The following is a 26,051-nucleotide window of genomic DNA, read 5'->3' on the forward strand; positions in this document are numbered from 1 at the left end:
ATGAGATTTTATTGATCCCAATGGTGAAACCAGTTCCTTGCAGCAGCAGCAAATATAATGGGATTCAACATGACATTGCCTAATAGGCTATAAAATGTCCATATTAATAGGCTAATAGTGATATAGAAAAAAACATTGGAGGTTCCTCAGCATCACAGCATAAAAACGGTGACTTTTTTGATCATCACGTGGTACACAATGCAGCCGTGCACACGTGTGCCAGCGGCGGGTATAGAGGTGAAGCATCATCATCATCATCAGCATCAGCACCACCAGGCTGCCAGCTGCTCCGTCTCCGTCTCTGCGCCTCAGACCTCATGTTTCTGCTCCGAGGCTCACTGAGCGGACCATGCAGCTGTTCACCGTCTCAACTTTGCTCCTGTTCTTCTTCAGCTCAGGTAGGAACACGCCAGTTTATCTCTTTTTCACTTCACGGGATTAAAACGCGGCTACTTTTACGCAATCGTTTTGACACCCCAAAAACTTCCAATTATGTTTTGGAGAAGGAGCGCGCAGAGCTTTGGAGCGATGCGCGCTGATCAAACGTGTTTTTTTCTTTAAAGTTGAGAAGATTTCTGATTTTGGTTCGACAGATTGATTGTAAATAGATTAAAGTATCGATTGACAGACATTTACTATTGACACCCAGTAGGAGATAGTGGTCTCTTAATTAAAGCTCGCTGTGGCACGCACTCCTGTGCGTTTGGAACGATCCAGGTAAGTTTTCATAAAGACTGCAGATCAACAGTGTAGGAAGCAGTCTGTCTCTGACTTTAAACAGTGAAATGTCTCCCTGATTTTGAACTCTTCTTCATCTTCATCTCTAATGTTCCGCAGTAATCGCAGTGGCACAGAGAAGAGGAGCGTTGTGGTGTCTCTGTCAGTCTGCTGATGGCATTTATTTTATCAGTCTGTGGTGGGAGACGATCCTTTAGTTAAGTAGCCTGCTAATTCAACCATGTTAAAATACTCCATTACAAATAAAAGTAGTGGAGTAAAAAAAAAAAAAACGTTCACTCTGAACTGTGGTGGATTGGATGCCTGAATTCAGATAACATGGAAATACTCCAGAATAACTACAATGTACTCATGTACATTTCAGGGATGCACAGATCCGACTTTTTCTGTCCCAATACCGAGTACCGATCTGATACCAGTGTTTATTTAATAAACTGTATGTCTCACTGTGTGGAAGTGACTGGGATCATTCTGTTGTGTGTAAGGCAACATCAGGCTGGACTTAAACATTGATTTATTGACTTAAAACAACTTTAACTTGTAAAACAAAATGTAACAAATAAATACATAGATATACATTTACTGAATTGTTATTTATTATTAAAATAAATCGTACACCAACTTAGTAAAACATCTTGATAATTAACAGGAATTACAATTCAGGTGTAAACCTTTTTAATGCAGCAACAAATTGGTCAAATCAATTGGCCCGATATCCGATCCGATCCGGTATCGGTGCATCCCTAGTTAATTTACATACTTAGATTCCACCACTGAATATGATATTCACCATAACTTAAGTCTATTCACCGAAACTATACATTGTTGGCTGCTGTTAAATGCATTACTGTACATTGGGAGGCAAAATTTTACTGATGTTGACCAAAAGTAAAATATGAAGTCTGATCATATTATGCATAAAATCTCATCCTCTAGTCCTTCTCAATGCCAACAGCATGTTTAATTCTGCAACATTCATTTTCATTTCTGATGTATGACCCATGGTATGGTCGTAGAAGTCCCTCTTATTAAAGGTGGACTATTATCTGTTTTGTTAGGGATGCACCGATACCGGATCGGATGTCGGGCCGATACTGATTCAAATAGCTGGATCGGATATTGGTGACAATGGGGCCGATCTATTAAATTCAATTCTTTGTTTATATACTATATACATTATATACTGTAATTTTAATTCCTGTTTAACTTTTGGCCAATTTGTTGATGCATTAAAAAGGTTTAAACCTGAATTGTAATTCCTGTTAATTTGGAAGATTTTTTACTAAATTGTTGGTGTACGATTTATTGTTTTAATAATAAATAACAATTCAGTAAATATATATCTACAGTATGTATTTATTGGTCACATTTTGTTTTACAAAGTTAGGAAAGCAATGTTTAAGTCCAGCCTGATGTTTCCTTACACATAAAAGAATGATCCCAGTCACTTCCACACAGTGAGGCATACTGCTTAATAATTTCACACTGGTATCGGATCGGTACTCGCTATCGGCCGATACCCAAAGCCCAGGTATCGCTATCGGTATCAGGACTGAAAAAGTCGAATCGGTGCATCCCTACAGTGCATGCTGTAATTTAGAAATTTTAAGCAGGGGGATAATTAAAAGCCAAAACATTTTAAATGACACTGAAGTCAGAACAAAATGATGAGTCAAAATGGGTGGTCAATGCATTTGTGACTTAAACCTGCAGTAGGCAGAATGTTTTTGACATCATTGGGCAAAAAATCCATAATAACCTTTCAGCATATTGTAATTCAAGTGTTCTGAGAGAAAACTAGACTTCTGCACCTCCTCATGACTCTTTTCAGGCTTTAAAACATCTAGCCCATGATGGGAGACTTTGGCCAATCACAGGTAATTTCAGAGAGAGAGCGTTCCTATTGGCTGTTCATTCAACGGAGACAGCTGTCAATCACTCGGGAACCCTGACCAAACGGTCAAACTAGGCAGCACTGATCAAATATGAATCAATATTCTGTTACTTCAATGCCTATTTCTCTCCTCAAATGTGTTCAGAAACATCTTGTAGTGTACTGTTCAGCTGTAAAATGAGAAAGTTTATTCCGGCTGGTGGGCAGTGCTTGGTATTTCCTCAACTGATCTCGACATTGCTGCCGGGTTACAAACTTTCTAATTTTACATCTAAACAGTACACTACAAGATGTTTCTGAAAACATTTGAGGCGAGAAATAGGCATTACAGTAACAGAATATTGATTCATATTTGATCAGCGCTGCCTAGTTTGACTGTTTGATCGGAGTTTGCGAGTGATTGACAGCTGCTCAGAGACGGCAAGGCTCCAGCTTGACTCTGATTGATTGTTTTCCTCCGTTCTGTGAAATCTTGCAGTTGCCATAAGGAGCACTGGAGGACATAGAGGCACATGATTTTTTTCAGATTACCTGTCTCATGCACTACTGTCACGATATAGTGACCGTTTTATAAAAATAACTTTTTTAAAATCATATTTGCTCCATTTCTACCTACTGCTGCTTTATGGGCATTCCTATTGGTTCATGGAAAACTGTTCACCATTGTGAATAAATGAGCATTTTGAAGGGGCACTCAATAAAGCAAGTTCACTATAGCAAATCAGTTTTACAGTGGAAATAGTGAAATACCAACTATCAAGCAAGACGTGATGAAATGTTGCAACAACATGCTGCTAAAATAAATGTACCGCCAGCAGCTCACATGCAGCTGAATAATTCAGCATGTCACATCGATTTAAGATGGTCAGAGTGCAAGAAACCAAAAGTCTGAATATTCACCAAATTGAAACTGAATTTCACTTTGAGATGAAACTCTCTTTATTCATGATAGAAGAGAAAATAAATGGAGCATGTAAATGAAAAATGAGCAAGTGAGTGTTTCTCAAAGTCGAGGATGCTTCCTTAGTAGGACAGGTCCTTCCAAGTCGGGTCCTACAGAGGCTTGGTAAGACTCCTTCCTAGCTCCTTCCTAGCATTCTGAGATGTTACAAGCAGGAATATTGATTTTGCATTCCTCAAAACAACCTAAACAGATTCAAAACATGTAGGCCTATTAAAAAGTAAATGAAAAAACAGGGATTTGGACAATTACTGTAATTTATAAATGTACAAAACATACAATTAAGATGGTCTCCTCAAAGCCACCAGACTCCAAACACAGTAATTTTAACTCGGCGATTGTAAAACACACTTCATTCAAACTTAACAGAAACAAAATAAAACTCATCAAAACTGTCTTGGTTAGCCTAGTCCTTCCACTGTTACGATAATCACCAACTCTGGTTTGGTCAAAATTAATTCTTAATTCACAGAGTTATATGTGAAAAGAAACAGCCGTTACGCTCTCCTTAAAGCTACCAGACACTTTTGAAAAGAAGTAATTTTACCTCGCCAATTGTAAAAGACAATTCATTCAAACTCGACAGAAACAAAATAAAACTCATCAAAATCGTCTTGGTATTTTACTGTTCAACAATCACTCTGGTTTGGTCAAATCCACCCTTAAAGGTGCAGTGTGTGGGATCTGGCGGCATCTAGTGGTGAGGTTACAGATTACAACCAACTGAAACTTTTCCTGATGCCAAGCGTGTAGGAGAACTACGGTGGCTGATGCAAAAATGTGAAAACGTGTTTGGTTGGCTGGCTCCGTGAAGAGGACCCGCTCCGTATGTAGATATAAACGTCTCATTCTAAGGTAACGAAAACACAACTATTCTTATTTTCAGGTGATTATACACTAAAGAAAACATACTTTTTAATATTATGTTCTATTTCTGCCAATAGATCCCCCTAAATGTTACACACTGTTCCGTTTATTCACAGAGTTAGATGTGAAAATAATGTCTCTTCCCCCGCTGTCTGTCTCTGCCATTGCTAACCTCTTTGTGCTTGTGCTAACGTCACCGGGTTAGCTCGCTGAACGAGTCTGTCGCTGAACGAGTCTGTCGCTGAGCGACAAAAGTCGGGACAAACCTTTAAATTAGACCCTGTAGATTCAGCAACTGGATTGCCCATTTGTTCAGAAACATATTTTGCCGGACTGCTGAGGTGAAATAACTGAAAATTTACTAGCATATTTCCCCTGTTTCCAAATCAGGGGCAGGAAATGCATCGTACGTATAGGATTGTGGGTGTTTTAGGAGCACAGAGGATACACACATGCATCCTTGAAAATCCTCCGAACAGAAAACTCAGTCCTTGGTAGAATTGGAAGGATCCTCGACATTGGAACAGTCCTTTGGTGGGATTCAACAACATAGCATCCTTGAAGGATCCTTCCTTTGACTTTGAGAAACACCCAGTGTTATGGCTATGGTGGAGGCTATTTAACCTTCTGAAAATGATATCATGAATATAGAGAGAGTTAATTATTGACTACATGAGTGTGTGTTGCAGGGCTGGCTCTGCAGATTCAGTGCTACCAGTGTGAGGAGATGACACACGACTGCTCCACGCCAGAGTTCATCGTCAACTGCACTGTGAACGTGCAGGACATGTGCCAGAAGGAGGTTCTGGTGAAGGATGATGGTAGGTCACATCCCTTTGAAAGCTTCTTCTCTGCTGTCTAAAATGTGTTTTTCATCTCTGCTTATTTTTTCTGTCAGGATATCTCAGAGTAGAACAGACTCCAGTAGAATCTGGACAGATTGGCCTCAATCCAAGAAAAGCGGATTAGATTTTGGTGGTGATATGGATCTGGGATTTCAACCTTGAATCGAGGGACTTGATTCAGAATCTGAGGAGTTGTCTTTGTTTATTTTTGGCATGAAATCAATATAACATAAAACTGAAGTGGCAGGAGGGATGTCTGTGTGTGTGGAAAGCTATTGAGTGTTGCACTCTCCAAGCGCCATCTAGTTGTCCGTGAGCAGGATTAGTATTGTGCTGTGCAGTCGCAGCCTCGGTGCATTGTAGTGCTCAGACAGTTCTGTTTTCTGAATCAGTGGAAATATTGTTGTGTTTCTCAACAAAAGGATGTTTGAAATGAAGCCATGGAAACTGTTTGTATTGCTGGCATGTTTGAAGTATCCTTTAACACAAAGACAAAGAAGGAGCGCTCTCCAGCATACTCAGCCAGAAGCCAGGCTCTCTGCTGTGAACAGAAATCAAACTGATCTGAGGTCAGCAGGGACAGGCGCTTCAGCGCTCCATAAGTATCATTATCGGATGAAAGTCTCAGCTGCAGGTCACTATTTGAAATAACAGTCATGAATATAAATTATTCCATTTCCATCTGAGGAGAAAATCTACTAGCTCATGCTGTGCATGCAATGGCAGGTACGTGTCCTTTGTGTGTGTTCCAGAAACTTCCAATCCTGCAGATTTATCCAGCCAACATTAGCTTGATGCAGATATATCAGCATTGGTGTATACTGTATGTTGGCCAATAAGCAAAACTGCAATATAGTGATGTCAAAGATATGTTTGAGGTAATTTAGAAACAGTGTCACCGTTGCCAGGGCCGCAGCTGCCACTGAGGACTCATGTTGTTGGTGTTTTTGAAGTGACTTTTGGGATTTTGTTACATGTGGTGCAGGGTTGGCTAAGATGTGAAAATCTTCCCACCTGGCTACTGTCAGCCCAACAGCAGGCGATTGCTGATATATTTGCACAGGTGTGTGTGTCTCAGCTGCAAGAGGTGTTTGAGCAGCGGGTTTGCTATGTTCCATAAACTCTCTTAAATTAAGGAAAGGCCGAAAGGACGCTTCGGCACCCATGTTAAATTAACATGTAGACCATAAATTAACCCATAGACTGACGTGCATTGCTGGTCAAACATGTTCTCGCCGGTTTACCGTTTAAAGATTAAACCGTTGACATTCTTAGTCTGGACCAAAGTGGTGGACCGACTAGCCAACTGACCAACTGAGCCACACTGGCTAAAAATGAACATCTGGGCTGGTACATCGTTATCAGATCTTTTTAAAGTCACAAATATGGATATCGGTATTGGCCTCAAAAATCCAGTATCAGGCAGGCTCTACAATATGGAAAGACAATTGCAACCGCACCGATCAGATAATGAAATACTTCCATCTATTTTGCTTCGACCTGTTTGTCAATGTCTTTGACCTTCAATCGTAAAAGACGATGTTAAACACAATGAATGCATGAACATCTGTCCAGTCTGGCTGTGGGAAGTTAATTATCCACCTGTGGTATTGGTCTGGTTCATGTTGTTGAGTGCAGAGGGGTAGTTTTGAATGCTTTACAAGGCCATAGCTTCTGTCCTCTTGGGCAAACATTTAGTACACATATGGTGTTTTTAGAGCTGTTACAAACAGTATTTTGAAAAAATGACACCAAATATGTTTATGTAGCCAGAGCCACACACTACAGTGTATGGGCATCATCATTAACTGATGTGGTCATACCTGAAAAGATATTTGGAAATCAATCAGTGGAAGAGTTTTAAAGAGTTTTATCTGGCAGCTTGGATTTTCTCAGCTTTGGTTCACATGCTCTTTAAGACAACACATGTAAATAGAGAAACTAAACCTAACTAAGTAGTTTTGTTGCCTAAACTTAATCAAGTTCTTTCCTGTAAAGATGGAAGTTTTGTGGAAATTGTCACGTGTTGCTAAACATTAGGAGAATGCACGAAAAATGAGCAATAACTTTTCGTAAGATATCATACAAACAGTTGTATGGGGATATGTTGATCTACTTGAATGTGTTTTTTTAATTTTGCAGTGCGTTGAGCTCTCAGGGTCAACGTATTTACATTCATTGAATCACATTACTTTTGTTTTGTGGAAATATGTTCATGTTATTTAGTAAAGATTTATAACATCAGCGAATGCAGGCTGGCATATCTACAAAAAATGTGTGCACTTCTGTACCTCAGCTTTGATTATATTAAAAGACTTTTAAGTATGAATTATTCAGCCCTAGGGCCCTATTTTAATGCTCTATAACGCATGGTCTAAAGTGCATGGCGCATGTGCATTTAGGAACTTTGAAGTAGCCTACATCTACACTCACACACACAGAGGGATGATGAGAGGAGTCGCCACAAAAGGCCACGTGACCACCGTGATCTCTCTGGTACGGCGGTCACGCCAGTGACGGGAAGAGCGCTGAGAGCGCGCTGCAGGTTGATCAATACAGAATGCCTGAGAGCCTTCCTTCATTATATTCCATTATATTCTGAATTGTCACCTGCTGCCTGAATTTAATGTCTTCCTTTTCCTTAACAAGCAGAGTGTACGCGCGTTGTGAACATCATCTTACTATCTGAATAATGTGCCCCTTTAAATAGCAGGAAAATACTGCGCCAGACTTTAGACCAGGTTTTTGTTGGTCAATGGTGCAGTCGCTTTCTGCTGCCTCAAGATAGCAATGTGCCAACAAAGCACCTGACCACACCTCATTTTAAGACCAACATGCCCATGGGCACACAGATGGGTGCAAGTACATTTTGCTACTTACACAACGTGGGCACTGGGCGTGAAAATGACAACTGCGTCGGTCTGAAACTAGCAATGACGCTTTGTGCCGGGTGTAAGATAAGGACCTTAGAGTGTGCAGGTTTTCACGAGTTTTCAGTGTAACGCTGTCTTTTTAGTAATGAGTGATGTATCTCTGCTCTGTTTAAGTGCCTGTTTGCTGCAGGTGGTCAGAACCCAGACACTAAAGGTCACTCTTACGCCTCAGGTCTACTTCATTTTCACACCCAGCGAACATTGGGGGTCATTTTTTCCACTCTCTCTACTGCTGATGAGCAAAAGCAATAAGCTCCTGTCTTTCGAAATGGGGTTCCGAATCCAAAGGGCAGGCACGCCGCACTATAGAGTCGACAGTTCTTTAATAAGAAAATTTCCGCATGAATGCTCATGTACGTCCCAGCCTTTATCTCCCAGTGTTATCATTATTGCTGCTCTGCATGAAAAGGAGGGCTTAAAAATTCAACTGAACCTACCTTATCACTTTCACAATTGCACTGCCTCCTCTGTGCACAATATGCTCAAGTGATAAGAATGAAAATCAGTGAGGGTGTTTGATTCTTCCTAAGTATACTTGCCCTGTGATTGTACCTCTATGAGCCTATCACTTAGCATGCAGCTCTATATGTAGATGTAAAGGGCACAGAATGGCTACCGTATGTCCTCGATCGGGCTATTTTCTGTCAAAGATTAATCTTTCTGTATCTGGAAGACAATCCATCTGCTCCTACAATTGAGCTCTCCAGCTGAGAAAGAGACTGGCTGGTGGAACTTTGAGGTATCGCTCAAGAGGGAAAAGCCTGTCAAACCACCACGAGTGGAGAGACACACATCCCCAACCTCCATTCAGATGATGACTATTTTTCAGCTGGGCAGCATGAGACAAGCCTGGCTTCCTATCCAAGCCCATTTCCTATTACTATCATCATCATTCCACTCTGATTACGTCCTGAGAAATGATATTAAAAAAGGGAAAGTGTGCTTTTACCTTGCTGAGGACGGTTCCTCTCCCACTGTCTTTTAAGGACGGATGATTGCAACGCGCCAGCAGGCCACCTTTCATTTCAATGCCTTTTTTTAAGGAGGGGGAGTAAGATGTACTGTGATGAGGGATAGGAAATTGGCCACCCTTCAATTTCTCAGAGGCAATTTCAAAGATTTCAATTTATGTAATAACACACACAAACACACCAAAAAAGCATGGGATTAAAGCTTGCATCTTATAATGGATTAGTTATTTGTGCAACAAAGATGTAATACTTTGGTATTTTTTATGAATAATATTTTAAAGCTGCAATTATCAATATTTTTATGTTAACAAAAATGACAGCGTGTAATGTGAAAAGTTGTGCTTGTTTGACCAGCTAGCCCACAGAGAATTATAACCCAACTCTGCAGTTCCCCACAGTGCCACAGAGAGTTTTAGCATCTTTCAGTCCATTGTTTTGGTTCTCTGTATAGGGCTGCACCGATCGAGAATTGTCTTTACTTTGTGTGTCTGCTGTTTAAAAAAAGCTTTAATCAAAGCTAGACATTGTTTTTAGATCTGTAGTATCTGTTTAGCATCAAAGGGGAACACCACCCAAATTAAGAATTCCAATATGTTATTCCCATGGCCGAGGAGAGTTTAATCAATACGTGTGAACATGAGCTCCTCTCTCTCTCAAAGCCAGGAACCAGAGAAGTAAGTCTCAAACTTTTGATGTCATAGGGTACAAAGTCTGGAGCTTTAATATTTTTTGGACTGTCTTAGACCATAGGAATGTAGGAATTTTGAAAATGGGCATAGTTCACTTTTAAGTACATGAACAGCTTGATGAGGTAGAGTAGTTGTCGCCATGACAGCAGCAACATCATACAAGCACTATCCCAGAATTGTGTGGTGAGAAAAAAAATGAAATCACACAGTTGGTTAGGTTGACGAGTAACTCGAGAGTACTCTACCTCCTTGAGCATCAAGAGCGATGCTAACTGATATCTTCGTGATACTCTACATAACCAACTGCCGGCTCCCAAAAAGTGCTTCAAAGTAAATGTTTAATGATGAACATGTCACAGTTCCTGTCTGTCACTGCAGTCTTAATCTCCCCCATGGTTTTGTCTGAACAGTGAAAATGTAAAATCATCACAGTATCCACAGAGGCAGCGCACTAAGTGGAGCAGTGATGACAACTGACAAGACAAATAAGCGTAATGATTCCCCTCGGATTGCTCTGAAAGGGAGTCTGAAAATCAAACAATAGCGGTTGATGTGTCGCAGCGCAGCAGGTGAGGCTGATGAAAGTTGATGAATAGCATTTTATTATATTGTTTTGTTGTTTCTCTTAAGAGATTTGATTACAGATATCATGAGACTGAGAAAATGAAGCTTGATTTCACCACCTGAAGCTGCTGCATCTCATCTGTAGGGGCGTCTTTTAAGGACACTGGTTCAAAGTCTGAAATCAAGAAGGAAAATTGCGATTGTTTGATTGCTTACACGAGAAGACTGCCAACAACAATATCAAGCATTTGTGACGATCAGGACGTCTAAGATGAAGTCAGGAGCAGAGGAAGGGCGTTCCGACCTTTTCTAACAAGGAGAGGTGATGAGGTTTCGTAATGACCCTGTCAATGATGTGATTCTAAAAAACCCGTCTGCGTTGGCGTCGTCAAGTTGGCTCATCATAGCCTCAGGCAGCATCAGACAATATCACTCCTCAGAATGTCCCTGAATCCATTTTTCAGATATTTAAATGGTAATAGTAGACTGATGTCATTAGGCTGCAAGCAGTGACTTTTGTCCCAGCTGGTGCGCCACCACTGACTGCGCGGGTCACGCTGCTCTCCGTGTTAAACAGTCGGAAGAGACCACAGAACAGAGAGCAGGACGGAGACAAGCAGGGACTGGGCTCCTGATTTCACAGCTTATCTAAATTAGCTTTTGCAATTCACAAAAGTTAATTTACTGTATCAGGGAAAAAGGAAATGAGAATGTGGTTAGTCACAGTAGTTTACATTCATTTGGTTAAATAGAGGGACTGTGCATGGCTGCTAAAGTTTGTTTGATTGTGTGACTTGGATGGCTGTGGTGGTGGGAATGTTTCATTAGTGTTTGCTATGGATGCTCAAACGTCTTAGTTTTCTTTACTAAAGTGTGCAATTAATTCAGCACTGAAAAGCCTTGTTTCACTGACTTCTTGTGAAAGTTTTAAGTAGGGATGCACCGATCCCACTTTTTCAGTCCCAATAGCGATACCTGAGCTTTGGGTATCGGCTGATACCGAGTACCGATCTGATACCGGTGTTCAACTAATAAGCATTTATGCCTCACTGTGTGGAAGTGACTGGGATCTTTCTTTTATGTGTAAGGCATCATCAGGCTTGACTTAAACATTGCTTTCTTAACTTTGTAAAACAAAATGTAACAAATAAATACATAAATATATATTTACTGAATTATTATTTATTATTAAAATAATAATTCATACACTAGCAATTTTGTAAAAAATCTTCCAAATTAACAGGAATTACAATTCAAGTGTAAATCATTTTAAGGCAGCAATAAATTTGTCAAAACTTAAACAGGAATTCAAATTACAGTATATAATGTATATAGTATATCGACATAGAATTGAATTGAATAGACCGGCCCCATTGTCACCGATATCCGATCCAGCTATTTCAGTCAGTATCGGCCCGATATCCGATCCGGTATCGGTGCATCCCGAGTTTTACGTCTGTCGTACCCGTAACCACACTCAGAAATGATGTTACAGTGTACTGACCACACCCTGAGTACACCTCCGCATCACTTCAGCAGGGGGAGAACTTCAACCACTGGAGATCAGACATGCTTTTCAGCTTATGTTAAGGTGAAGTTTAAGTTGAATCTCCATTTCTGAAAATGACGTTTAGTAGCATTGCCAAAGTTAACGTGATAATAATGCGTTAACGCAAATTCGTTTTAATACCACTAATTTCTTTAATGCATTAACGCAACGGAATCCATTGGTACCACCATGTCATACTAGCTTGTCTGGAAGGAGGTTAAATAACATTCCAAACTTACACTAAATTTTGGGGAGGAAAAATTGGCATGGCCATTTTCAAAGGGGTCTGTTGACCTCTGACCTCAACATGTGAATGAAAATGGGTTCTATGGGTACCCACGAGTCTCCCCTTTACAGATAATCACATGCAGTTTGGGGCAAGTCACAGTCAAGTCAGCACACTGACACACTGACAGCTGTTGTTGCCTGTTGGGCTGCAGTTTGTCATGTTATGATTTGAGTATATCTTTTATGCTAAATGCAGTACCTGTGAGGGTTTCTGGACAATATTTCTCATTGTTTTGTGTTGTTAATTGATTTCCAATAATAAATATGTACATACATTTGCATAAAGCAGCATATTTGTCTACTCCCATGTTAATAAGTGTATTAAATACTTTACAAATCTCCCTTTAAGGTACATTTTGAACAGATACAAAATGTGTGACTAATTTGTGATTAATCGCGATTGACTATGGACAATAGTGCCATTAATCATAATTAAATATTTTAATCGACTGACGTATTGCGTAATTGCCGTAGTCAGCGGATTCAATTGCCAGATTAAAGTAAATCCATTTGAATCTTTTGCATTGGGTATAACTCCGGTTAACTTTACAAAGACAGTGCTGACCTTTGAAAGAACAAGGAGCCGGAGAATCCAAAACTGAATAGGCTATCGTACCTTATTAGTAGTGTTGATGGTAGAAGTACGTCTTTTTGAATAAACTTTGTGAACATACTGTTCCGTTAGCTTGAGGTGACCTCAGTTGAGTTGAAAAATGTGAGTGTGTACTGGTCAAAATGTGAGAGAACATTTGTGAGTGTAGCCAGAATTGGTCCGGTATTTTCTTTTAGCGCCTTATGATTCAATGCCTTTTAAGTTTTCCTCTGTGTTTCCTAATTCCCCTTTTGGGTTTGTGTAACATGATTGTGCTGCTGTTTTGGCCAGACTGTCTTTGAAAAGACCTTAAGCTCTAAATAGACCATCCAGGTTACATAAAGGTAATACGGGAACAAGTTAATGTGTTCACATGTGCTCAGAAGTTGATAACTTTTATTTCATGATGTAATTCAGGCCTTTATCACCATATATTCCCAACTGGCCATTTATCTGGATGACATCTTTATGTTGGCTCACATAACAACTGCCATCTAATTTCACTGCTTAGTCAAGTTTGATTTAGTTGGATAATAAAGCCCACAGAGCAGATTGATACATGTCTACCATCTTTGTGTCAAGGGCAGCGCAGTCACTGTTACAAACAATGCTGTATATAAAAGTAAGATACAAAACAACTATGTTTTGAACAAATTCAAATTCTACTATTTATGGCATTTACTAATATACCAACTACTAAGAACCAAATGCTTGTCTTGACACTAGGCTATTCTGTGCCTTTTCTCAAAACCACAGACGTACTACAGTGTCAGTGATTGATTTATTTTATTTGGCTAAAATCTCATTTAGAAGGGCAATCAAAGGTTCTCCAGACTCTCGGACATATTGGACTGCTCACTCTTGCCTGTGCAGTCGACCATGCTGATTCTCATTAGACTAAAGTTCTCTCAGCGCTCCAAAGTTGATAAGAAAGCTCACCCTTTTCCTCATAAATTTACTCAACAGCATAATTTAGATTAAAGTGCTGAAAGTTAGAATCCCCACACACAAATTAAACAAAATCCCCCCTAAGCGCTTCGAACGTTAGAAAGTGAGTGTTTTCCTGAGATTCATTTCGGTGATATTTGCTCAACAAATGCGGCCCAGCACTGCATATGTTCTCCGTGCTCATAATCGGTACATATGGTAGATAATCACCATGTACCAGAACTGCATATATTCTCCATGCTCATAATTGGTACATATGGTATATAATCACCATGTACCAGCACTGCATATATTCTCCATGCTCATAATTGGTACATATGGTAGATAATCACCATGTACCAGCACTGCATATATTCTCCATGCTCATAATTGGTACATATGGTAGATAATCACGATGTACCAGAGTGCTGTTTGTCCTGAATTTCAATTAGAACAGTTCTCCTGGCTAATGCATAATGTCAAGGCAATGAATCAAATATTAGACCATTAACAACATAAGTACTAATTAGGAAGTTTTACAGGTGATAATAATAGATAATAGATAGCAATAAACTTTGACTTTGTCTCTTCAACATTTCCATTAATTAGGTTGTCAGAAAAACCTGCATTATCCAATATAAATATGATGTACTGTTGTATCAGCGCAGTGAGCTCCGCTGTAGTGTTGCTATAGAGTGGTTCAATAACGGCAGGGGCGAGGTGTTGCCTTTGCTCCTTCTCACTGTTTTAGCATTGTATTTAAAGTACTGCACTGTCTTGACACATTTATCTGCCGGGACAGCTGCAGTCTATTTGAGGATGTGCTGTGAAAGTAATATTTCACTTTGGTGGTACATTGTTATCTTTAGTGTATTAAATTTTCATGAAAAAAACAGTCATAATATAGTATGTCGTGAAATTTAGTGAAAAAACATCATAGTATAGTATGTCGAAAAAAAAAGTCATAGTCGAAAATAATTAAAAACAATTTTTGACATACTATACTATGACTTTTATTTGACATACTATACTATGACTTTTTTCAACATACTATACTATAAGTTTTATTTTTTTGACATACTATACTATGACTTTATTTTACATACTATACTATGACTTTTTTCACGAAAATTCACGACATACAATAGTATGACTGTTTTTTTCATGAAATTTTCGACATGCTATCCTATGACATTGTCGCAAAATTTCGTAAAAAACAAACTATACTATACCTTTTTTCGACATACTATACTATGACTTTTTTTTCGACATACTATACTATGACTTTTCAAGCAATTTCACTGTTGAATTCAAACTTACCAGTCTAAAGCCGACAGTCAGTAAGTGCTTCAACTTAAAAATAAATAAAAATAATGACCTTATTGCTGTTTGTCACAGATGGTCCCAATCCGTAGATATGAACTTTTTAAGGATGCATCACAATTTTATAATTCATAGCAAATTATTTCATGACCCTCTGACTGAGTTCCACGGACCCCTGAGGGTCCCCAGACCCCATTTTGAGAATTGAACTGATTTAAAGAGTAAGAGATGAAAGTGTCAGCAATGACAACTGTTAATATGTCACTTGAAGTGATTCAGTTGAAGAGTTAAACTTGTGTCAGTTGGCTGGAAGCAGTTGAAATGCCATTAAAAGAGTAAGAAATGAAAGCAGTTGAAGTGTTGGTTGACGCTGAAGAGGCAGAGATAGCTGGAGTGTCTGCAATGTAAATAGTTGAAGTGTCAGTATAATTTAAAGAGCTGAATAGGGAGAGTTTGTGAAGTCACCCACTGTTAACATTCATCAAAATACACACCAATGTAAAAATCTAAAAAGGTCTAAAAAAAAATGATAAAACCTCAAGTCCAATTACTGAAAAACTATGAAAAGTATATAAAAAAAGCTGAACTAATATGATCATATGGTAAGTGATTGTTTGAGGTGAGAAAAGCCATGAAATCTGTATTCTCTGTCAGTGACTCTTCACACTTTTACTGCACCTCATTTTCCACTGACTGCCCGTGTTATCGGCTCTCGCTATTTTCCAATTACTGCTCGAGATAAAAACCAACAGATTATACAGCCATTTATGACCACAGGATTTCCTTACTTTAAGTTATTTCACATATTTGTCCCACAGATTTCTTTTTGAGTTCATAATAATCAACGGCCATTTTAAGCTTTGAGCAGAAAATGACAAGAGATCCTCAGAAGTGTGTGACAGCTAAAATGAGAGATATAAACACAGTGTGAGTCAGGTTTTATTCTCCAGGCTTTGTGGGAAGACGGGACATTTCCTCCCAGAGCTTTGCAACATCACACACTGTGTTTCCGACAGATTACTCAACACCGTCTGGGACCTCCACTGATATTTGCACTATATAAGACATGGGAGGATGCACAATTTAAATGAACATAGTACTTTAGGTGTTACTATGCCTGTATCTGTTGCACGCGGGTGGAGAGAGGAGTGACACATTACAAGGGTTATTGGAAGTTCATGTGCTCGTATCTGAATTCCTTTGAAGTAAAATGTCAGCCAAATGTTAACATTTCCCTCCGCTAATCTCACAAACAACTTGTTCCAACACGCTTTTCGAGTTAAGCGATGCTTTATGCTGCAAAATGGAAAATAAATAAATATATATATCCTGCCAGTTGAAATGGTCACAGCTGAGGGTCTCTTTAATTCCCTAACTAAACTTCATTGGGATGTGGATTATTGGAGATAAATCTGAGATGGATGCTTTTCAGAGGAGCTTTGAAAATTGAATGCAGTCACTGGAAATGGCTCCAAATATACTTAGAGTGTTTTGTGATTTTTCTTTCTCCAGACTACACAGAGCCCTCACACTCATTTATTTTTTGCACAGATTTACTGTAAATAGGACAGAGCTTGTTTGTTGTCAGGGGGGAAACTTTCAATCCTAAATTATTTATTCACAAAAACTAAGCCTCGAGGTTTTTGGAGCTCGTTAAAGGCACAGACGGGTGCTCAATAAATGATCTTAGTCAAGGTCCACAAATGAATGTGTAGGGATCAAATAAGGACCTGATCATTAATGAATAGCTAGGTGTAGTTGCTCAATAACTCTGAATAAAGGATAATATAATAGATAATGATAGGTGAGTTGAGAACAGACTGCAAAGGCAAATGAGTCTATAGCCAGTAGTAACCATGGGGATCCTTAGGTGCACCTGAGGCCAAACTTGTGTATATCAAATCATAAAAGCTACAGTAATTACCAACAACTGCACAATGTGAGCGCTGCTGAGGGATAAACTGTGTTGTGGTGTACAGTAGCTCCCACTATTCAGGCAAAAACGCCTCCTTCTGTGAGGATCACATTATTGGATTAGTATCAGAGTTCAGGAGATCTCATAGTTACATGTTTACATTAGGTGTGACAATCACTGCCCTCTGTGGCTGTATTTAAGGTCCTGAAGGCCCAAACACACCAACCCGACATCAAAGAACTAGCAGCGACGAAGACCACCAGTTGCGTCGCCTCATGTCGCCTTTGTCTTGGCTAAAAATTTGCACTTGAACACACCGCAAAGACTACAGCCGACGTCCAACTACCACATACGTCCTGCACCTGCATGAGAGGAAATAACTCTCCCTACTGGGCCGACCATCGGCTTGGTTTGTCAGGGCCTTGACAGTTTGGGGCCGTCGGTGAGCGTCTGTCAGTCTAGTTTTTGCAGTGTGTCCTGCACCGTCGGCTCTAGTCTGCCCCTGTCTGAGGTTTTTCAGCCGATTCAGCATGTTGAATCGGCGGCGGAGCCCGTCGGTGAGAGAAATCACTCTGATCGGCTCTTCAGCTTAAGCGAATCAGTGCACGAGAAGAGAGATGGAAGTGAGAAAAGCAAGCAAATGAGTAAAGTTGAGAGGAAAAACACAGAAAGCTCTTCTAATTTTTCATCTTCATCTCATCTGATCATTCCAATACACGGATATTTTCACAACCACATGGCCATCTGGAGTGAAGCTAAGTGGTGAGTGAGAGTGATGTGAAAGTGGTCGGCAGACTCCGCTTTGTTTCATGTATGTATCATAGCAACGGCTTGTATATCCACAGTCTCAGGTTTCCCTTTTTGAATGATGAATACAGACTACCACCACTAGCCGGTGTGGAGAGTTATTTCATCTCATGCAGGCTCAGAACGTACGTGCTAGTTGGCCGTCGGCTGTAGTCTTTGTGGTGTGTTCGAGTGCAACTTGACTCAAAAGTCACTTCAGAATTATTCCCCCCTTTTCCAGATAGTGTCACATTATTCCTACAGCGACAATGCCAGCATTTATATGCTGGCATTACCATTCAATTCCCTTATATTTACATTTTATTATTCAAGCCTGTGCATACACATTGTGTGCAAGACAAAACAATACAGCAGATGGAAACACCAAGAGGTCCAATGTTGGGATGGCTCAAAGGGAAAGCATGGACCCTGCTTACTATGCAGCTGACAGCTGGGTGTTTGAGCTTAGCATTTCTGCTGCTGGTTGATTGACTGCTGGCTTCTTTCACACTGCTGCCTCACTATTTCCCTGCAATATCTTAGTTTCTTTTTAGTTTCTTGCAGTGCTTGAAATGAAAACGTGTTCCCCTTATTCACATGTTGGCATGTGTATCGGCCAGTATCAACAATCTCTTGAAACGTATTCCTATTTACTTATTTATTTTATTTATGCATGCATGTTATACTGTGTCAGTCATAATCAGCTGTGGTTTTATTATTATTATAATACTTGGACTATGCATCTTCTATAGTAGGCTTATAATACTCCAATAATATTTCAACTGGAACATTATAGGGTTAAGGTGGTGTGTTGGTTAGTGTGTTAATACTTAAAGTGCTTTCCTGTGTTAGTATCTCTCTATAATATATTATAGGATGTCGACAGCCTGGGATCAACGGCAGCCAGACAGACAGGCAGCTATACATGCAGAGCTGAGTTGTGTGAACTCTTCATTCAGGTTTTAGGAGCACTGTCCCAGTCAGGATGCTCCTACATATTGCACATGCTCCTAGATATTGGGTTTGGGGGTCTTACCTCAAGAAAATTGGAAGGTTTTTGACTTAAAACTATTCAATTTTACATCATTTTGGACCATTATTATTACTTATTAAATTATTATTTTGATTATTTATCACAGCCTTCGTCTGAACATTTAATTTTTCTGGAAATGTTTGTCCAGTAAAATCATATTCTGTAGATCAGAAGAGCAGATCAGAAGAGCAGATCTGATCTCCGCTCGTTCGCATCGTGTCCAGTTAGGAAGCCACAAAAACGCTGCCGCTGTGCCGTTATGATTCGCCATAATGAATCTCACAGAGAACCTGATATGGAGAGGGCATGCAAGAACAAGTCATGGTACGGCAAGGAGTAAAATGTAGAAGTATGAGTACCGGCACACTTCAAGCACTGGTTTCTTGTATGAATAACCATCTAATGTAAATTTCTACTCAACTTTTTTTGTTGTTCTTTGTAGGCACATTCAAGCGCCACCCTCACTCCCATTCAGAAGTCTGAGCTTCACAGTCCATGCTAAAACTAACTGTTCTGAAAAACACTGTGCTGCTAGTTGGCATTGCCGGCTCCATTGGGCATCTGCAAAGTTTAATATACTGTATACTGTATATATAAACACAGTGAGATGAGAAGCCTCACCCACTGAGGGCTGTTTTTCCTCATTCATGGACTAATTACACTATGACAATGTTATGCAAATCTTGTAGAGACACAGGAGAGCTAAGTGACTGCAAAAGGAGCATTAGCCCAATTATACGGAGATGTTTCCCTTTAAGTTGGGTTCCCCTTGATGAAAGAATACATCCTATTTATCCTTAATTACATGCCTCCATCTCACTGTTTCTGCCTTTGTTGTTTTTCTGCCACACACACACACACACACACACACACACTCTAATCCTCTCATTACCAGCCTAATGCATCTCTTTCTGTTCTTATTTTCAGGGATACACTACCGCAAGTCCTGCGCCTCGTCTGGAGCCTGTCTCATCGCTTCTTCTGGTTACCAGCAGTTCTGCACCGGCAAGCTCAACTCAGTGTGCATCACCTGCTGTAACACACCGCTCTGTAACGGACCACGGCAGAAGAAACGACCCCAACATTCGGCCGCCACTACCCTGACCACGCCGCAGCTCCCTGTGTTTTCTCTCTACGTCCTCCTCCTACTGTCCTCCACCCTGTGCTGACAGACCTTCACACACTGAGTTAAGATGCGTGCTGACAGTGGAGACAACATGAACTGGAACTGTATTAACTAACTGAGACAGTGAAGAATACGTACTGTGAAATGTATATTCTTTGAGGCGTGTGGAAGCTTTGTACAGTATTTGTTCTCTTGACTCCCATTGTGTCACAGCTTGCCTCCAAAAGGTCGAATTTGGGATTTTTTTTTATCATCACGTGTGTCATGTCACAAACATGATCATGGTGCAGCTACAAGGGAGGCTGGGTGAGGTGAGGTGGAGGACAGTGCCATGCATGGAACAGCTTCTGGCTATTTTGTCGGGCAGCAGGTGGCTCATTTGCATCTGTCTTTGTTTACTTACATCACAAGGTCAAATAAGACAGAAAAGATAGTAAGTTCAGATTCATTCTTTTCTTTTCTGAGCTTTAGGAAAAGCTCTGCAGAATAAATAACTCTGTGATTTATTCTGAATCAATACCATTACCTGGAACAATCACCGATTTTGCTGTATTGACGAACTGAAAAATACAATGTATGACAATGATACTGTTTAATGATTCTGGAAAGAAAAGTGCAGTCAGGAAAAAAGGGGTATTGGGTGAAAAACAACATGTATGCTAGTCATTATATTAAAGCCACCTACTCCTCAAAGATACAACATCATCTTACCAGTGGAGGCCATTCTGTTATCCTGAAGCTTTCCTCCATTAGTTCTGTAACAACTAATGCTGTCTGCTCACAAATATTGTACATAGAGCTACAAGAGCATGTTGAAATATACAAACTTTTATAAAACTACTCATCACATATTCATTGCATCTTTAATGGCTGAAATTAGAACCGTTTGCGTTGAGGTGGAGCGGCAGTAGTGCAGTAAGCGTGTGGTACGGTGAGTGTTGGTGACTGTTGATAGACGCAGACAACTATTTTAGAAAGAATTCTGAAGTTATCCATTAAGATATGCTAGTTTTCTATGATCAGGGAAGCCGTTGTATGGTCAGGCAGCATAACCTGACAGAGATTGTTTCAGAGCCAAATAAATTATGACAAGACGTAATGTGATGTGCAAGAAGTTGTTGTTGTTGTCCATCAAAATGTAATATTCGGTTGCTTTTGCAGTGGTTGAGTGGTTGGTTTGAACGTGACCTGAACTTTAAAGGTACCCTGTGGAGTTATGTGTGTTTGTGTCCTTGAGGTCTAACAAACATGTTGAATACATTTGTAATTTATTCATTAATTTATTGATATACTTACTTATTTATAAGTGTGAATGCAATCGCCAGAAGTAAAAAGCTAACATTAGGCTATAAACGAATTACACCACAGTCGAATGAGCGCGAGTATACACAACGAGGCTGTAAATTAGAAAGAGTCGGCGTCATGACGTTTAGTAGTCTCATTTAGCCACTTGTTAGCAACCGCCTTTTTTAAGACACATAAAGGCTTCAAAATTCACAAGTGGGGTATTTATGGATGTACTTTAAGTTGTAGAACAAAATGTTTAAATCTCTTCAACGTGTGTTAACCACAGACCTTATTTCAGGCATCTAACTAAAAACCCATTCAAAAAAAAACATTGACTTCCAGATGAGGGAACCGGAGGTGCTCAAATACTAACTCATTTCTGCGTTTTAGGACTCATTCCTGGTGCACTCTATTGGACACACTGTCCTCCCTAGAAAAACGGCAGCATCAGTCGTTTCAGCATGTGCCCCAAAACAACACATGTTTATGAATAAAGTGGCAGCACCCTCTCGCAACCGTAGGAATTATGACGCGAGCAAACAAGAAAGTAAAGTGACGTGATACGGCACCAAAACATCCGACTTTAACAGGAGATTGCTGTTCCTTTCCCATTTTTCTAGCGAGAAACGTTGATTTCCTAACCTTAACCACATGTTTATTACTGTAACCATGATGACAAACAGGTTTATTTTTATAACAGTGATTTCAAACAGTTTTGGAAGGCACAAATGATGTTGTCCTGTTCCGACAGGCTATGTTGAGGGAATGGACAAACAACGTATTTGTCTAATTTAGAGAACTTATTGTCATACTGTCACTCTTAAGTGTCTAATAAATGAACTCTCCAACAACATCATGCAGGTCAAGTCAATATATCAACCTCATGTACATTCGGGCATTTACGTCATCGGAACATCTGATTGGTTGTTCAAGGCAAAGCATTCCATAGTTCATTCCAATGAAAGTTGCTCACTGGGTGCATACACGAAAAAAGTGTTATGGCTTACTCGGGCTAGTGCCTTTCCTGCTGGCTCCCAAAAATGATTTACTTGTTTACTGCTTTTCTTGAATTTTGAAATTTAATGGATCTAGGCAGGCAGCACAGTGGTGCAGTGGTTAGTACTGTTGCCTCACAGTAAGAAGGTCGCAGGTTCAAATCTGGTTTGTATGTTCTCCCTGTGTTAGGGTGTGTTTTCTCAGAGTTCTTCAGTGTTTTGTTTTAACCATTAGTGAGGTGGCTGTTATATGTCTTGACACCTGGTAACTGAAATAGTTTTTCTCTGGTGGACGTTACGCATATAACTGCGAGCGTCCATGCTTGTGCACAAAGTGGCAATAATCAAGTTAATATCCTCATTTACATACAGGACAATCGACCTGGTTTTCTCCCGCTGTCGGCGGCACTGACGGCTCATTTTATCTAAACTAAACGCGAGCGACAGACAAAAATAGGAACAGGGCATCCGAAAAAAGCTCAGCTTAAAACGTCGCGCAGCAGCAGTATAGGGCACTCCAATAGAAAACAATGTAACCAAGCTGATTTTGTTGCTGACGCTCGCTCGCGTCACATCCAGTTAGGACACGGTGTAAGCCAAAATCTTAGAGTTCGCTGCTGTTCCTGGGGGCTTGTTGCACATTTGCAATTTAGCCCTCTGCAGTCAACAGGAAAGTATAATGTGTCACTCACGTGCTTATGAGTTTACATATTTGTCCTTGTGTGACGTCTGTACAGGACATGCAAACATTGCGAGGAGCCACACACCAAAACAGTGCTCCATAGCACCACTAGTGGTCAAAAATTCTGCTGGGTACCTTTAACTTTAACTGTGAGGTCTTCATGCTTAACTGAATATTTCAGCTTCAGCAGAAATGAACAATCATTTTCTGACTTGATAACAATTTCACACTTGAGGAGTCCCGTGAACTTGCAATTGTGCCAAATTGTCAGCTGAGCGTGATCTGTTAATGAAATTCTTGATTGATTTGACACTTTGTACTGTGTAAACTGTGTATAAGGAATATCTCTATATTTGTTTCCGATGGCACAGAACAAGCAGGTTTGTTTTTACTGTTCACTGTGTTGCATTAAATTGTACAGCACATTATATTTCAGTCTCTGATGGTACATCTTTTATTTTGAGAATTGAATGAGACTCTTCAGTCAGGCTGAGAGACGTCTGAGTATTTGAAGCCACTCCTGAGTCACTTTGACTTTGAAAGGTTGTAAAGGTGGGAGGCGTTTTCTCTTGCGCAAGGGTGGGGCGGTTCGCCCTGGTGCGACGCAACGACTTCAGCAGGGGCTGGAAGGAGCGCGCAGAGGCAGTGTTGGCTCTCCGCACGTTGCGCTTGTTGATGTGTTCGATGGTGAGGCGGCACCGCAGCACCTGGAGAAAAACCTCTCTGAACTGTCTGGAGGACAGGTTGTAGAGGAACGGGTTGAGGACGGAGCTGAGGTAAAAGAAGGTGTCGGCCACAGGGTGGAGAGTGACGTAGCTCCGGAAGTAGGAAGTAGTCCAGCGGGACTTGGGCACGGCAGCCACCATAAGACGACGAATCTGGTTGGGAAGCCAGCACACCATCAAGGATCCCACGATGAGACCTGAGGAAAAGTCAGAAAGAAAGTCAGAAACACAAAAGAGAGAAGGGAACACTTACAGAAAAGGAAAGACATGAAAAAATATGAAATTGAAGGAAGAGTGTGATATTTTGGGAAATACTCTTATTTGCTTTCTTTCTGAGAAGATTGATACCACTCTCTCACATCTGAACACTAAATATAAAACTAGAGCAGGACATGAAATGCTTAGCATAAAGACTGGAAACGGGAAAACAGCTAGCCTGGCTCTGTCTAAAGGTAACAAAATCTACCTACCAATACCTCTAGAGCTGACAGACTAACAGGTTATATCTCATTTGTTCAAAAACAACAAGTTGTTTTAGGGTGGGTTAGGCCTATCTCCCGGACTATTTCGTTACTGGGTGAAGTGACTTTCTCACCGGCGGGAGCACCATAACAGCCTAATGATCATCATCACTGATGAAGAATTATTTAAATTTAAATAATAGGCACCAGGAGACCAGGTAATACAAGATATACATATTTGGTTGAAATAATGAAATTAATTATGGTGCCCCACTCCCCCATCTCCCTGTTGTTTGCGCCTGCCTGCCCTGAAGCCTGACAAGTAATGCTGCGCAACAATTTCTGAATGAACGGCCCACAAAAGGCAACAGGAGTTGGGGCAGAGAAGAGAAAAAAGAAGAATGCGGGATAACGCTTGTGCATCAGGTATGTTTAAAAATTATAATTCTTAAAATACTGGAAAATTTGCTTAAACCATGTAGCCAATGCATAACATTAACAGTAGGAGATTATCTTGCTGAACAAAACGTGCAAGAATCATAAATGTGTGTTTGCCACAGAGTTTATTTTCTCCAATAATCCAAAACCCAATGGAAAAATCCCATTGGCTTTTTGTCGAGGGAACCAGAGCGGTGCTAACTTCCTGGTTGGCCTACAAAAATACGTCATCCCTGGAGCACTCATTTAAAGCTATTTACCTGCGGACATTTTGTTGCTGAATGCAATTGCACATGTGGTTATCTGATTTTTTCATAGTTGTAGTATTTAGAAGACAATTAAAAAGTCTGTTTGTCTTTTCATAACAAATGTTTAGTTACCGGGCAACCATCAGAGACTTTACTTTTGAATAGAGCCGGGCTAGCTGTAAAACAACTTGTTGCTTTTGTAATTACATATTTTTGCAGTCTTTATTTTAAGCTAAACTAACGCCTTCATATTTAGTATGAGTAAACATGAGTGTGGTATCAATCTTCTCATTTAAGTCTCGGCAAGTAACCGAATATTTATTTTTAATTAAATTTAAATAATAATTTTAATTAAAATTTCCCAAAATGTCAAAATATTCCTGTAAGAAAATAATACAAGAAAAACCAAGATTTTACTGGGAGGGTTACGGTTGCTAGTTGTCTCTCAAAAATATACTCAGCACGCAGGTTAGAGTTTATGACCTGTTCTCACCTGCAGCCCGTTCAGTGTTTTGAGAGTCAATGTGAACAAAACTTGTGGGAGTAGAGCTGCAGTTTGAGGACTGACTCATTGCAAAATTACACAGTAGAAACAAATCACCGGCACTCACAGATAAAGAGTCTTTTTTAGTTTATTTTGGGCAAACGTCATCAGAGGAAACGTGTTCGTTTGTTTGCCCAAAATAAACTAAAGACTCTTTATCTGTGAGTGCCGGTGATTTGTTTCTTCTGTTCTCACCACTACCTGGCACCCAATACTGTTCAAGATTTGGAGACGTGCTCGCTGCTGTTTTTTCTAAAATTACACAGTAGTCTACTGCTTCTGCCACATTGTCTGATATGAGAAACTGGTGGTTGCAGACAGCATCACTCTTTATAGGGGAAGAACAAAGACTGATTTAAATGGACATGATAGAAATAAGGCCAATGCAGATGTTTCATTCCTTCCAATCCGTTCCCTATTTCTAACAGTACTGCAGATGCTCCAAAAAATGACCAAAAGTTACCCATGCATGCACGTGCGCCTTTGAATGCGACACGCATTGTTTGCCACTGATTCACTAAAGTGAAACCCAGTTCGTTGACCTCCAGGACAGAGGACGGCATCTCTGACTGCTAAACTGGCCCGCTGACTTATCTCATCTGTCATGTCTGAGTCATGTGCTTACTCTTTGGAAGGACTAACACATCCTCATCCTCTAATCTGATGTTTA

General features: G+C 40.1%; 2 protein-coding genes across 3 annotated transcripts in view; one reads left to right on the forward strand and one right to left on the reverse strand.

Annotated features, from left to right (window-relative positions):
- Positions 1 to 265: 265 nt before the first annotated feature.
- LOC119500832 (ly6/PLAUR domain-containing protein 1-like) lies at positions 266 to 21,320 on the forward strand. The gene is made up of 3 exons (XM_037790776.1): positions 266 to 398; positions 5,150 to 5,281; positions 19,803 to 21,320. Exons 1-3 carry the CDS (start codon positions 350 to 352, stop codon positions 20,042 to 20,044), a joined length of 423 nt encoding a protein of 140 aa, XP_037646704.1. The 5' UTR covers positions 266 to 349; the 3' UTR covers positions 20,045 to 21,320.
- Positions 15,618 to 26,051, reverse strand: part of gpr39 (G protein-coupled receptor 39) — a 40,718-nt gene continuing 30,284 nt past the window's right edge. Inside the window, exons 2-3 of one of the 2 annotated variants that reach the window (XR_005209692.1) lie at positions 22,813 to 23,887; positions 15,618 to 15,647 (exon numbers count right to left, since the gene is read on the reverse strand). Coding sequence is in view for 1 of the 2 variants with exons in the window: in XM_037790775.1 (XP_037646703.1) it covers positions 23,391 to 23,887 (497 nt within the window). In the remaining variant the exon portion in view is untranslated. Of the gene's footprint in view, positions 15,648 to 22,152; positions 23,888 to 26,051 lie in introns of those variants that run through there. The other variant, XM_037790775.1, reaches the window with a different exon arrangement.

The sequence above is a fragment of the Sebastes umbrosus genome, chromosome 13, assembly GCF_015220745.1.
Source record: "Sebastes umbrosus isolate fSebUmb1 chromosome 13, fSebUmb1.pri, whole genome shotgun sequence".
NCBI classification, from domain to species: Eukaryota; Metazoa; Chordata; class Actinopteri; order Perciformes; family Sebastidae; genus Sebastes; species Sebastes umbrosus.